The sequence below is a fragment of the Zootoca vivipara genome, chromosome 11 (genome assembly GCF_963506605.1).
Source record: "Zootoca vivipara chromosome 11, rZooViv1.1, whole genome shotgun sequence".
Taxonomy (NCBI): Eukaryota; Metazoa; Chordata; class Lepidosauria; order Squamata; family Lacertidae; genus Zootoca; species Zootoca vivipara.
In genome coordinates this window covers 7,675,592-7,690,568 of record NC_083286.1, presented here as the reverse complement: position 1 = coordinate 7,690,568, position 14,977 = coordinate 7,675,592, and the positions used below count along the sequence as shown (strand labels likewise).

Below are 14,977 nucleotides of genomic sequence, written 5' to 3'. Positions count from 1 at the left end.
ATAACAGATATATTCATTATCTCCCCATTTATACTTTAAGCTAGGTGATGTTTGCTGTCTCCTACCAGGACTTTTCCCCACATCATTTAGCCAGCTTGAGAGTGTAATTTAGCTCAGAGAAGAGAAAAGTTTTAAGTATGTCTTCCTTTCTCTTTGATACAGTCACCTACAGTTGTGTGTAGCCTCTGTAAGCGAGAAGGTCATCTAAAGAGAGACTGTCCAGAAGACTTCAAAAAAATTGAGCTAGATCCTTTGCCACCATTAACACCCAAGTTCTTAAATACTTTGGATCAAGTGTGCATCCAGTGTTATAGTAAGTTGACTAAACTTCATTTTAATTGAAGTTTTTGGAAATTATTACTTGTACAAAACAAACAGGGTCAAGTAATTTTTCTTAGTATTTCCCAAAATCGGGCTATTTTCCCCTCAACAATCTTCTACCATGTTAGAGTTTGGGAGTGCGTTTGCAGATCACTGGAGAAAATGATTTCTAGAGGTAGGGTTGTGCCTCTACCTACCTACAATTTTCTCTGCTGCCAATCATGCCATTCCTCACTGTTTTGCAGCTATTTGGCAATTTCCAAACCAGGTCCACTGCTGAGGCTGTACATTAATGCGTACTGCTTAAAACCCACGAAACACTTTTAAAATACACATTCATTGGGAAGTTGTATATTAACTAGCATTTAATATAAAATGTAAAACATATGTCTTTGTTCTTACATCCCTGCTTACCACAATATAAGATACAGTCTAATCACAAACTTTTGTCCAAAAATGTAGATGTATAAGTTGTAATTGGTTCTGTTACTTTAGGCTAGCAGCACTGGGTATTGCATTATAGATTTCATATTGATGCCTCAAGTTATCTAGATACACCATCAGTCAATTAATGTGTAGCATAATATTATTATTATAGAAGAAATTATCTGTCTAGGGCATCTACTTGCTATCATAGTTCTGCTTCTAAATGAATACATGCTATCTCTTCAACAGAGGACTTTGCTCCAAACATTATAGAAGACCAGGCTCGTGAATATATACGGCAAAATCTTGAAAATTTCATCAGACAAGAGTTTCCAGGTGTTCTTTGTGATTATATTTATTTTCAAAGTACTAAAGTAATTTTTATGATGTCCTTAGGTCACTAATCTCAATCCAGTTACTACAGAATGTGTTACCTAGCAGAAAATTTAAGGGCATGCTTTACATTTATTACAGCTCGTTTTCTTTATCCTTTGCCTAATTGTCCAATATTTATTACTAACGAATGCTAATGTGCTCAAATAATTCTCTGGAATACACCCTCCTTTACAGGCACTAAATTAAACTTATTTGGCTCTTCAAAGAATGGATTTGGCTTCAAGCAAAGTGATCTTGATATTTGTATGACAGTTGATGGTCTGGAAACAGCTGAGGTAGGCTTTTTAATATGAGCAACATGACAATCCAAATAAGTGTGTTTATGGGTGATACTCAGTTGCACAGTGGGCTATTCCCCCTTCCTCTTGTTCCTTCCTCCAGTATAGATTTTTTGGGGGGGAGTGCAGGGGGCAGAAGAAGGGGAGATTCCATTGTGCCAACAGAAGCCCATTCCTCTGGAAGGCATAGGCTGATCTACTAAGCATCTTTCTGAGGTTCTCCCCCCCCCCAAGCTGATAATGTCCCACATGCACACACAGACATGTCTGGTTAATCATAATCTATTCAGTACAAGAAAACAAGAGAGGCTGATAAATGAGCAGGTTCACTCTTATAGATTCCAGATAGATTCCAGATAAAGCCACTGTTTTTAACATCAAGTGGGTATTCAGTAATACAATGCTGTTGTCACATTAATACCAGCATAAAACCACCAACATAGCTCCTAAAATATTAGTGACACCTTGATCATGGTGACTGTTTATTTTGGGTTTTTTTAAAAAATTGCACAACTTTCATTGACAACTACTTCAGATGTGTGAAGTGGGAAGGAGAATTAACGAAGTCACAACAATTTGCGCTTGACAACAGCCTATTCATTATGTAAATCTGGTGTAGCTGGGTACAGCAACCTATTGCATGGGAAGGCAAAAAAAGACACCTGTGTCTTGCGGGCAAGCTGTACACGTTAGTGCTGTTCCATGTTCAGGATGGCCAGTCTTGAGGCATTTTCCCAATAGGAGATTGGCCGTGGTCTGTCTCTTGCAGGAAACAGAAAAAAGAATCTTTACTGTTCTCCCCTCCCTCCTAACCTTAACAGGAAACTGGAATTATGAAAGGTTTCATTGGGAAGCCCCTTGTTACATTTTATCTGGATAGCCAGAAGAAAAGCTGACCGGGGCTGTGAGATGTTGAGTGCAACAGCAAGTTTATATAAAAAAATTCCTTCAGTTATTTTTACTTCGATCCAGACCAACACGGCTACCTACCTGTAACCAGAACTAAGCAAGTTTATGTTTGCCATTTTCTAAATTGGAGGTGGTAAAAGCCATATGGATCGATCTGTTGCACAGTCAGGTTTATGATAGAAGAAAAGTGCAATATGAATGAGAGGACCTTTTAAAAAAAACACATACACACACTGGGTTACATCCAGTGAAGTTGTCCTGTAAGCAAAGGACTTCTATTCACACATTGGGAGTGGTCTTGGTCTTGCTCTCCTCTCCCTGTGCATCCCTCCCAAATCCATTATATGGGTTCTACCAGGCCTCTGAAGGGATGGGGGAGCATATGTGGTGAAGAAGTTACATTTTGCAGGTGTAAATTTTGTTTTTGTTTTTTACAAAAGGATTCTGGTGTATTCTTTTTTATCACAGGGACTTGACTGTATAAGGATTATTGAAGAACTTGCAAGAGTGCTCAAGAAGCATTCAGGTAACTTGCTGAAAATGTGGTTTGTTTGTTTGTTTGTTTGTATTTTGTTGTTTTTAAACCATGCACACAGGAACATGAATTGTGTGGTGATGTTTGTGAATTTCAGATTCTGCAGATGCAAAACACTCACAAAAGGAGTTTAAATTTAGGATCAGGCCTTTGATGCACTTTAGCCACAAGAGCTTTCTAGTAGGTCTGAAAACCACAAAGCCACTTGCATTGACTTCTCTTTGCATATCATTTATGTGATAAATGAATGGAGAAATCTGGTGTTTAGCTTAGTTATTGGTGGACTGACCATCTTTCTTGATTTAGCATGCATTCAATTGATTTTTGGTACAGAATCGTAACAATCCAATTTTATTTTATTTTTTCCCAAACCCTCCTGGATGCACAATACTTGATAGTATTGGTCCATGTGCAAATGGCCCGTGTAGCTTCTGTGTGTTTCATGACTTAAGTGCCATCAGCTTGCAGTCACCTGCCCATATACAAATTTAATAAATAATAACAATGCATGCTTAAAGTCTGTTAGCCCACATATCTGCAACTCTGTCTGCCCTTAGCCATTGGCCCACAATCAAAATGAAAACATGCAAGTTAGTTGCCATAAAGTGTGCAAATCTGCTCTTGCAATGACCTAAAATGGTGGTGATGGGATAAACCTAACAAAAATATATAGCACAATTTACGTAGCCCTTTGTCTGCATAAAATGGTGAAGATAATAAATTTAGGAGGAATAATAATAATGAAGTCTTGTAGCCAGGCTGCTAGCTCTTCATATATATTTCTAAAGCTAAAAACAAGTACACTAGACAGATCTGTGTCGATTCATGTTGTTATCTTTTGGAAGAACATTGTCATTGCCAGCTTGGTCATACAGTAGTTAATTTAGGGTTGCCATACGTCCAGAATCTCCCAGACATAGGCAGGATTTGTCTGCTGAAAATGGCCTCTGGATGGAATTGTCGAAAATTGGACAAAATGTATGGGGAAACCCAGGCATATTGTAGCCCATAGCTTTAAAACTTCTTCTTTTTTTTGGATTTTGCAAAAAAAAAAAACCCAACAACTTTGTGTCTGGATTGACGACCCTATAGTTAATTAAGCAAAGTAGGTTCAATTGCAGCTTTTTATTACAGCTTTCCAATTTAATTTGACCCACCAAAACAGTGCTTTGTTAGCTTTCTGTCTCTAGGGAATTGTTTTCACATTGATTGTTTGCCACAACCCCTGTGCATCATCAAAGATTTTGGGGCACATTATAAGGTGATTTGTAGAGATTTTGGGGCATGTTATAAGGCATTCGTAGCGTGTGCTAGCCAGGGCTTTGAGGCCTTGCCATCACTTTTCCTGAACTGAGTGTGCTCCAGAACACACTCGGCACTCCCCTGTGGGTGTAAATTGCAGAGAAAGATCAATAGTAGTGGCCAGCTGTCTTGTCTTCTGTTACTGTTATTCACATTGAGGAATCCCTGATAAGCTTCCATGGAACCCTAGGCTTCCTAAGTGTGCCTTGGAGCATGGTTGAAAACCACTGCACGAAAATGAGACGTGTTAAGTTCAGTGAAATGTATTCCTGAATAACTGTATAGGGTTGTGGCCTAAGTATCATTGTGTACTTAACAATGCTGAATTTCAGCCAACATAATTCCCATGGAGTTCAACTGGCATAAATCTTTATTTTTGTACTTCCGTAGGTCTAAGGAATATATTACCGATAACAACTGCGAAAGTGCCAATTGTCAAGTTCTTTCACGTACGAAGTGGTCTTGAAGTAGACATCAGCTTGTATAATACATTGGTAAGAACATAACATATCCTAATTGAAATTCAAGCAGTGCTTCAAATAGCCACTGAAGATCATAGCAAATGGCATGTGGGGCTAATGTGTCTGTTATGGCGGAAAAACAGCTTTCCAAATTACATTGATGAGTTGTTCCGTATTCATGTTTAACAGAAATGGGGTTCATGTGGACAACAGATCAACAGAGTTTGGGAAATCAAAAAAGTAAATTTGTCAAGGTAGTCACTTCAGTGCCTTGTAGAAATGGCTGATATTAAAATCTGTCCAAACATGCACTGTGATTTTGAGCATATTTTTGTTGAAATTGTGTGTTTTATTCACTTGGTATTTTTAAAACAAGGTTGTTTAATTTTTAGATAGCAAGTAAATTAAAATTGTGGTGTACATGCACATTTCACATTCCAATTGCATGCTTCTGAAATAATGCTCTGTTTCTGTTGATTGAGGTATTTCAGAGAGCTTTCCAAGTTATACAGTTCCTCTCCTTCACCAATCCATCTCAAAATCCTAATCTCATTTCTTTCTAGGCTCTGCATAACACAAGACTCCTGTCCTCTTATGCAGCTATTGATCCAAGAGTAAAATATCTCTGCTATACAATGAAAGTATTCACAAAGGTACATCGATGTTCTAGTGAACTGGGGGAGAAAAAGTGACACCCGTCAAGTTTTCCCACTAATTTTTACCCCCGTTCCCCGTTTCAGATGTGTGATATTGGTGATGCATCTAGAGGCAGCCTATCTTCCTATGCCTATACTCTTATGGTGCTCTACTTCCTTCAGCAGAGAAACCCTCCTGTCATTCCTGTTCTTCAAGAGGTACACAATTTAAGCCTGTGTGTGTGTGTGTGCACATGCACGCGCAGGGACTTCGCCTTGCCCTCCTTATAGCCCCTACAAACACTCAAAAACTGCTCTGCACTGCTGGGAGACCCTCTGGAACAGATTTTGGAAATGTGGTGGGGGCTGGGGAAGAGAGGAGAGTGAAGTCCTGTTGCAGGACTGGAATTTTGTTTGCACAGCATTGGATTCTACCCTGTTATGCTTGCACACTCACTTGAAAACATCTCAAAAGCACTATGCCCCTGTCCTGATAGTCTTAATATTTATTTTTTTAGATTTACCAAGAGCCAAAGAAACCCGAAATTCTAGTTGATGGCTGGAATGTCCATTTCTTTGACAAAACAGATGAACTGGTGAGTCTGGCTAGTATGAAAACAACTCTGCTATGTAATCTTAGAAAAGTTACACTCCTAACCTTTTTAATGAGGTCAAACTGACCATGGGAAATTGGGGGGAAATCAGTAAGTTTGCTCAGACTTAACGAAGTATGTTACCTTTTGTTTATAAACTGCAGAGGACACTGTGACATTGTTGGTCATTTTTACTTCAATTGTTTGGAATGAGAAAAGGGCAGTACTGTGCTCATAAGATCCTAAAGGTCTAGTTGCCTCTTAAAATGATGTTTAAGTTATTCATTAATATTTATGTCAGCAGACAACAACAACAATTTATTATATATACCCTGCCCATCTGGCTGGGTTTCCCCAGCCACTCTGGGCGGCTTCCAACAAAAAATTAAAATACAATACTTAGATCAGAACCAGTTCTGTTCATTTTCTTCATTCATTGCATTTATCTACTGCCTTTTTGCCAAGATAGAAAGAAAACATTATGAGAGCATGCACAGTGAAATGTGGAATGTGTTGGTGACAAGGGGAAAAAAATAGATATAAAAGGAGTTTGGGACAAGTCTTGTTTGGTGAGAGAACTCCAGCAGAGATTTTAAATAAAAAATATTCAACAAAGTGTGGAAATAGAGTCTGTTAGACCTTTGAAATATGCCCTTCTAAGTTCCTTCCAAAGTTTCCTTCTTTCCCTAGCATAGAAAAAGACCACATGTTTGGTAAGATAAAAATGGTTTACTCATAAACTGTCCAGAGGTCTGATTCATGTTGCATAAGCATTAAAACTTAGTTTAATTCCAAACTGGTGAAAGTTCCTAAATTATTGGTGCAGGAACTTAAAAGAGGCTTGTTAGAGCCATGTGGCTGGAGGCAGCAGCTCAGAACTCTTTGCACGATGGAGTTCACATGTATGCTAGAGGGAAACAAAGGCTTGTTTATTAGTAATTCCCAAGGTGAGCTAACACTGGCAGGACAGCTTACTCCATGGTCTTAACCCCATCATTGCATTAATTAGACTTAAACGTGTTGATTATGAGAGGCAGATTATCCCACAGAACATGGTTGATTTACTTAAGTATTAGTTTATGTGTGTGCAAAAATATCACTACAGGGGCTTTTGGGGAGTTAATAAAAGCAAGACCCTAAAAAACTCCTTACAAACCTGAATTGTGGTGTATATATTTAGGAGTTGGAACCTTCCTTACATGAACCATCAAAACTGTTTCATTCTTATCACACCTATTTGCAGAATTCATATTGGAAATGCTTGCCAATCAAATAGATGGGGTCATTTTAACCCATCATTTACTTGGTAGCTCCTGATTGGCAAGATATTTGCAGCCAGATCCAAGGATCTCAGTAGACGCAAGATTTACTAGCAGCTCTCAATTAGGAACCCTCCAATTTATTTAATTAGTAGAAGACTTGTATCCATTCTTTCAATCGAATGATTCTCAATGCGGCTTACAGTATATATTGTAATAATTTACATAAACAAATCCACAGCCCAGCAGCTCCCTGGATAGAGTTAGGATGTGCTTCTCTTTAGCCTGGCAGCCCCAGGTAACAGGCAATTGACCCTTCTACAAGTTTGGAACAATTCACACATCTAGGCAAAGAGTGACAAGAGATCAGTAAATTGCATGCTATTGTCTACACCTGAAAAAGATATATATATATATATATATTTCACTTCCAGCCTGCAGTTTGGCCAGACTTTGGTAAAAACAAAGAATCCATTGGTGAATTATGGCTAGGACTTCTCCGTTTCTATACTGAAGAATTTGATTTTAAAGAGCACGTTATCTGCATCCGAAGGAAAAGTTTGCTTACAACATTCAAGAAGCAGTGGACTTCAAAATACATAGTTATTGAAGGTATTACTCTAAATTATGAGAGCTTTATTCATCATTTAACAAATATATTTGTACAACAGGGCCAGGTCTGTCACAGTAAACTGCTCAAAGGAATTTGCATTCTAGCAACCTGATTCGAAAAGCAGTTGTACTGGCAAATAAGTTTTAAAATAGACACGAGCTGTTGTATGAACGCAGCATCATGAGCTGTGATACTGTAGTTATTGCATGCCGACCGTAGACTAGCAGTGCCTTGGCACAACTGCCACTTTGCTCTGCTGAATATGGGGGGGGACCTAGCACCCTTACCAGCAGGGGTTGGGAAGAGACAGCAGACACCCCAGGTCTGCTGCTTCAGCACTGAGTGGAGAGCCCCACCTGGCATGAGCACAGATGAGATCACTGACTTACCCAGAACATTGCTGTCCACTTGGCAGTAATGCACCTGCACAGTATGCTTCCTGATGCCTTCTGGGAAGGGTACCACATTCCCTTTTATTCTTTGACACTCAGCTGTGGAAACTTCTAGTCCATGAAAAAGCTGCCCCATACATTGAGATTGAAGTAGGCTAGGCATTATAGGGATGCAGGTGGCGCTGTGGTCTAAACCACTGAGCCTCTTGGGCTTGCCGATCAGAAGGTTGGCAGTTCGAATCTGCACAACGGGGTGAGCTCCTGTTGCTCTGTTCCAGCTCCTGCCTGCCTAGCAGTTTGAAAGCACGTCAGTGCAAGTAGATAAATAGGTACTGCTGTGGCGGGAAGGTAACCGGTGTTTCTGTGCGCTCTGGTGTTCATGGTGTTCCGTTGCGCCAGAAGCGGTTTAGTCCTGCTGGCCACATAACCTGGAAAGCTGTCTGTGGACAAACACTGGCTATCTCGGCCTGAAAGCGGGATGAGCGTCGCAACCCCATAGTCACCTTTGAGTAGACTTAACCATCCAGGGGTCCTTTACCTTTAGGCTAGGCGTTGTGTTAAACAATGGGATGTGAGATACAGGGGGAAGGAAACACCAATAGACCCCAAGTTAGGTAAAGGTAAAGGACCCCTGACAGTTAAGTCTAGTTGCGAACAACTCTGGGGTTGCGGCTCTCATCTCGCTTTAATGGCCGAGGGAGCCGGCGTTTCTCCGCAGACAGCTTTTGCATCATGTGGCCAGCATGACTAAGCTGCTTCTGGCAAAGCCAGAGCAGCACACGGAAACACCGTTTACCTTCCCGCCGGAGTGGTACCTATTTATCTACTTGCACTTTCTGGCGTGCTTTTGAAGTGCTAGGTTGGTAGAAGCTGGGATAGAGCAACGGGAGCTTTCCCGGTTGCAGGGATTCTAACCGCCAACCTTCCGCTCAGCAAGCCCGATTCCATTGTTCACAAGCTATTTTAATATGGAGTTTGTTAAAACCTACAACACTCTTCTTGCAGATCCTTTCGACCTGAATCACAATCTTGGAGCTGGTTTGTCAAGAAAAAGTAAGTGATTGCCATAAATTATGTTGTACAGAGATATACTTTTATCTGACTCTGTTTCCATTTAATTGATAATTGCTTTTGTTTTGATTACTCTAGTGACAAACTTTATAATGAAGGCTTTTATAAATGGTAGGAGGGTGTTTGGCACCCCGGTAAGAGGATTTCCTAAAGAATATTCTTCAAAAATGGTGAGTGTGTTAGAAATCTAACAACATTTTATTAAGATGTTCTATGCTGTATTGAATTGCATTACAATTGGAATTATATAGATAAGAATTAAAAGCACCTATAAAAATAAAGTTAAAAATCATTATGAACATATAATATGGACACACTGCTGACCACCTGAATTCAGCTTGTGAGCCACACTTTAGGAACCCTGTCTTAGATGTTTGACTAGTCCTTGCTGAAATTTTAAAACATTTTTTTTAAAAATTAAGGAATATGCAACCAGTAGTATTTGCTTATTTGCATTAGTCAGAAATAATTGCCCATTTCAGTTGAATGCTCACATTTTGTATTTTTGTTAGGAATATTTTTTTGACCCAGAAGTGCTGACAGAAGGCGAACTGGCCCCAAATGATAGATGTTGCAGAATTTGTGGTAAAATTGGGCATTTCATGAAAGACTGTCCTATGCGGAGAAAGTAAGTACACTTTGCCTTGCTGAAGGATAATACGCCTCTGATTTTGCAAATGTTTTCACTGACTGCAGTACAGACATAATGTTCCCCGTTTCCTAACCATTGTTAGCGGATTGGAAATCTTATGAGTGTAACATTGGGTGTAGTAACATTGGGTGTAGCCCCTTGGTGTAGTAATTCTTAGCACATATAAATGCTTTAGTATGACATTTAGCAAACCTTAAGGGGATTTTAGTACATTTTTTCATATTCAGGCTGCCTTAAGAGTCATTTAACTGTGATTCATGCATTCTTAGACCCAGAAGACGGCATGAGAGTGAAGATCTTAAAAACCAAAGGTACACAGAAAACAAAGAAAAAAGAAGTAAAGAGGAAAAAGAGACCCCTGTTAAAATTGCAGAAAGAGATGTCTTGCTAAAAGATGGGAGATTGCAGATATGTACACCTAACAAAAACAAATTGGGCAGAGGAGCAATGGAAACTTCAAAAGAGAAGACTCCCAAGCAGCCAATAGAGAAATGGAAGCGACAGGAAGACAGAGAAAAGCGTTGCTTTATTTGTGGAAGGGAAGGACATATTAAAAAAGAGTGCCCTCAGCACAAAGGAGCTGCAGGTATACCAGCCCAACAATAATAGTGTTAATGGTACTAAAAATATGTTTTAAGGTCAACTGGGAATTTAAATGACACGTGATTTTAATGACACTTGCAGACGAGGACAACCAATATGATGGTTTTTTAAATTTTCAAGAAACAGGATATAAGCTTAAGCGTAACTCTATCAAAACAATTAGTTCCCCTTCCTCCCACAACAGATGAATGCAGTAAATTGTCCCATAAAACTTTTCCTAAAGTTGTGGTTCTGAAATCCTTTTCAACAGAGAGTAAATGTTTTCAGATGTTTTGTTTAATTCCTAGGAGTGGCTGGTAGCTTTTTAACCATTTCCCTCTATGCCATTTCTTTGTTGAAAAGCTCCCCCACCGAAGCTGTTTTTTCCCCCTTGGGAAAATATATAGCTACTTGGGTTTTTACTTGAGAGAGAGTGTGTGTAAAAAAGCAGCCTAAGATATGTGATATTTTCAATGGGAGCATGGGGCAGGGAAAGCCCCTACTTCAAATGGCAGCCTTGGTGGTTGTCAAATACAAAGCCACGGGGTGAGGAAATTTATTTATTTGTTTTTTTTTAATCAGAACTGCCCTGAAGGGAGAAAAAACAACACCTTGAAATGTTGACATGCTTTTTACTGTTCCAATTAACAGGTAGATTCCCCCCCCCTCCTTTAAGGACTGCAATTGTTGGATATCATCTCAACCTTCCAAAGTAGATTTTTCTTGTAACAGAAAAATTTTAATCTCATTAGATTTTAACTTTCCTAGGTGCCTTGAAGTTGGAAAGTCCATGTGGGTCCCCTTTACCCAGTGCTGTTAAGCACTCTGGTCGATTGAATCAGGTAAACAGTTACCACATGTGATTTATTTATTTTTTAAGTAAAAAAGTAACTTTTGTCTGTAGCACAATTCATATTTTAAATGTTATGCTCCTATTACATATTGCAATAACTATCTTCAAATGGTCGCCCGTGGCTTTTCTTTTTAAGGGACTGATTTTACAAGACGAAAAAAAGAAACAGAAAGGAAGAATATTCTTGAGTCCCCAATCAGGTTTGTGAACTAGACTTGGCCTATGCATAGCACTTTGCAAGCATGACCATCAGCTGGTCATTTGGTGTCCTGGAGCATTCTTCACAGGACTTCACAAGTCCCTTGCATAGCACTCCACCAGTCACATCTTTACCTGCCCTACTCTTGGTGTATCAGGTGTGGGATAGACGGGTGTGGTTTGGCAAAAATAGCCCTGCAGGCCAAATGGGGAAGTCTGGTGGGCCAGAGGTTCCCCACCCTGATCTAGAACAGGCTTCCTCAACCTACGCCCTCCAGATATTTTAAGACTACAATTCCCATTATCCCTGACCACTGGTCCTGCTTGCTGGGGATCATGGGAGTTGTAGGCCAAAAACATCTGGAGGGCCGAGGTTGAGGAAGCCTGGTCTAGAAGAACCAACAGAGTTGTGTTCCCGTCTCCTTACATCAGCTGATCAAGACAGCACTAGTAAATAACAAAATCAGGCCTTAAACCAGTTGAAATAGATCCAGACAAAGTCTTATTCCAGAATGCCTGCACTTGCACGGCCGTCACCACTCAAGCACTTCAACAAAGAATGGGATACTTGCAGCTTTCCACTAGCTGCTGTAATATTTGACATCTACAGAGGCTTTGTATGAAGCGCTAGATTGGAAACTTTAAGAGAAACAAATTTAGTGACAGAATGTATGGGCTGAAATAACAGGCCAAAGAAAGGAATACAGAAACGGAGGCATGCTGTTGCCGCTGGATGGTGATAAATATACCTTGAGATCATGACAGAGAGACATGCTTAGAGAAAACAAAGAAGGTGCTTTAGTGTAGATGTGTAACAGGAGGTTCCAGTCAAAGTCATGGTGGATAGCTTGGAATAGACTTGGAAGTGTCCAAGTGCCCCGTTTTTCTTGGCTCTGCTGAGTTTGCATCATTGTAAACTAAAAACATATGTTACTAAAAAGTTAACTAGTTTGGTTTCTACCTATTTACTCATTTTTGTGGTCTTCCTCCCCATATACAGGCAGCCTTTCCAGTAAATATATGACTCAGGGAAAAGCTTCACAGAAGAGGCCTCATCAAGATTCATGAGGGATTGAAGCAATCTTAAGTTGCAATACAGACCGTCCATTTCCTTAAATGTTTATTTTCCTTATAGCCTCCAGGTTCACAAAACAGCAGCACAAACATTCTTCAACATAAGTTTAAAGAAAACACATTTTATTTTAATTAAATTGCTAAAGATAAAAAGCAATGGATTTTAATGTTCATACCATGAATCCCAGCTCTTAATAGATGAGCATTTTAATAGAAAACCATGTTTTTGTATTTACTAGGTAAAACATGTAGATCAGGGAGGTTCCTAACTCAAACCACTTCTAAGAGTTTCTACATTCGATCAGAATGTTTTGAGTGCACTTAAATGATGTGCAAGCCAAATATAGTGTCTCCTTCAAAATATTATATTTGGAGGATTAAAAGGGTATTTATTAATTATGATCATTTACTGATTCCTTGTGTAAAAGTGTTTTGAAATGTTTCTGGATTGCTACTGCTGTATTTGCAAATATTTTAATCTGTGGGGAGCTAACACATGGACGTAAGTAAACTTTTATGTAAAATCTCTGTAGAAAAGCAGTGCCATTGAATGAATTCTTCCCTTTGTTGTTTTATGGTTTGATATGCTGCTGTGCTTCTGTACGGAGAGACTTGAGAGGCTGGTTCTGTTTGCTGCTGCTGTAATATTTCCCACTGTCTGCAACACAAAAAAAACCATAAAACTCCTATAAGGAAACAAGAGGTATATTTGGCAGTTAAAATGAATCCACTTCTGCTTTATTGAAAAGTGAAGAAGATCCATGAAGTAGACAAGGATTTGCTTTTTTTATTGTCATCAAGGCTTAATGTCAGGTTTTCTGGATATGGTACAACATACCTGTCACAGTGGCCGGAGTGGACTACTTCAGAGTAACGACGCTACGCAGCTCTGCATTTTATTCTTTTATTGGTGCTGCGTATTTACAGTGCTCAAGTCATTGCTATTTACACGGAGCGATGTTGTCAGTCGGTTTCAGAACCTCCTAATGGCTTTTGGCGCGTCTTTCTCCAACACAAAAGCTTTGGCAGACCCATCCTCTTGCCCCTCCTCTTCCTGCGTAATTCTGGAGTTGGGGGGATGGGTCTTCCCCCCTTACTTGCCCCTTCCTGTCCCACCTGGGACCCTGGCTCCTTTACCTTGCCTGAGCCTCGGACACGACTTCCTGCTTCCCCACTGGAATCGGAGCTCTCCCTGCTTTCCCCTTTGCTCGGGGACGGGCTTGAACTCAGGAGGGGAGGGACTTCGCGATATCCCTTGTCCCTCACATCCACCCCCCTCCCAAGCTCTCCTTCACCCCTCCCCAGGCCCCCCCCATGTGTCGGTGACGACTGGAAGCCCAAAAACTCGGTGCTCTCCGAGCCCGTTGGTGTGAACACCTCCCCCCAGTCCTGCGAGCCCCCCCCTTCCGCCTGGGAGGACGGGAATCCCAAAAAGTCCGTGGCGTCTGAGCTGGTGGGGGTAAAAACGTTCTGCCAATCTGCTCCTTCCTCTGACTGGGTGGATCTCGGTGACACCCATACCTCATCCTCTGGTTCCTCAAACTCCGCTTCCCAGCGCCATGGTGAGCTGCTCTCCCGTGCCTCCTCCTCCTCCCCCTCCCTTTCCATGTGCCAGGGCTTGGGTCTGTGGGGAAAGAGGGCGTGAAATTCTTCCACCAAGAATTCCTCCTGTATCTGAGTGGCTGGGACCCATTCATTCTGGGACGGTGGAGCATCCTCCCATGCCATGAGGTACTCCAGTCCCCCCACCCCCCACCTTGAATCCAGGATGGCCGTGGCCTCATTGAGTTGCTCCCTGCCTTCCCTCTCCCCCCCTCCCTCGGGGGTTAGTTCGCTGTCTCGGAGCCTGCTGCTTTCCCTGTACGGCGACAGCAGCGATCTATGAAACACTGGATGCACCCTCATGTCCTCTGGCAGTGCCAGCCTGTATGCCACCGGGTTTACCTGTTGCGTGACCGTGAAGGGGCCCAGCCTTTTGGGTGCCAGCTTTTTGCACCTCCCTCTGGTGGGAAGGCCCTCCGAGGACAACCACACCTTGTCCCCCACCCTGATGACCTCCCCTTGTCGCCTGTGGCGATCTGCCCCCTTTTTGTACGCTTCCTTGGCCCTCTCCAAGTGTTCTCTGAGCTGCTGGTGCACCGTCTCCAGTTCCTCTGCCCAATCCTCAGCCTGTGGGCCCTCCTCCTCCTCCTCCTCCCTCTCCCTCTCTGGGAAAGATCTGAGGTCGCGCCCGTAATTGGCCTTAAAAGGCGACACCCCTGTGGAGACGTGCACTGCATTGTTGTAGGCAAATTCTGCTAGTGGCAAGCGATCCACCCAGTCCGTTTGCCGCTGGCTGACGTAGCATCTCAGGTACTGCTGCAGAATGGCGTTGACCCTCTCCGCTTGTCCGTTGGTCTGCGGGTGTCTAGCCGTCGACAAGCTGAC

At 41.4% G+C, this 14,977-nt stretch overlaps 1 protein-coding gene across 1 annotated transcript in view; it reads left to right on the top strand.

Annotated features, from left to right (window-relative positions):
* Positions 1 to 13,383, top strand: part of TUT7 (terminal uridylyl transferase 7) — a 38,919-nt gene extending 25,536 nt beyond the window's left edge. Inside the window, exons 14-29 of the mRNA XM_035099617.2 lie at positions 163 to 313; positions 997 to 1,083; positions 1,318 to 1,418; positions 2,799 to 2,856; positions 4,558 to 4,661; positions 5,192 to 5,281; positions 5,369 to 5,482; positions 5,782 to 5,859; positions 7,550 to 7,727; positions 9,126 to 9,173; positions 9,270 to 9,361; positions 9,704 to 9,819; positions 10,113 to 10,429; positions 11,194 to 11,267; positions 11,415 to 11,478; positions 12,477 to 13,383. Coding sequence (XP_034955508.1) covers positions 163 to 313; positions 997 to 1,083; positions 1,318 to 1,418; positions 2,799 to 2,856; positions 4,558 to 4,661; positions 5,192 to 5,281; positions 5,369 to 5,482; positions 5,782 to 5,859; positions 7,550 to 7,727; positions 9,126 to 9,173; positions 9,270 to 9,361; positions 9,704 to 9,819; positions 10,113 to 10,429; positions 11,194 to 11,267; positions 11,415 to 11,478; positions 12,477 to 12,544 — 1,740 coding nt within the window. The 3' untranslated portion in view covers positions 12,545 to 13,383. The remainder of the gene's footprint in view (positions 1 to 162; positions 314 to 996; positions 1,084 to 1,317; positions 1,419 to 2,798; positions 2,857 to 4,557; positions 4,662 to 5,191; positions 5,282 to 5,368; positions 5,483 to 5,781; positions 5,860 to 7,549; positions 7,728 to 9,125; positions 9,174 to 9,269; positions 9,362 to 9,703; positions 9,820 to 10,112; positions 10,430 to 11,193; positions 11,268 to 11,414; positions 11,479 to 12,476) is intronic.
* The last annotated feature ends 1,594 nt before the right edge of the window (positions 13,384 to 14,977 follow it).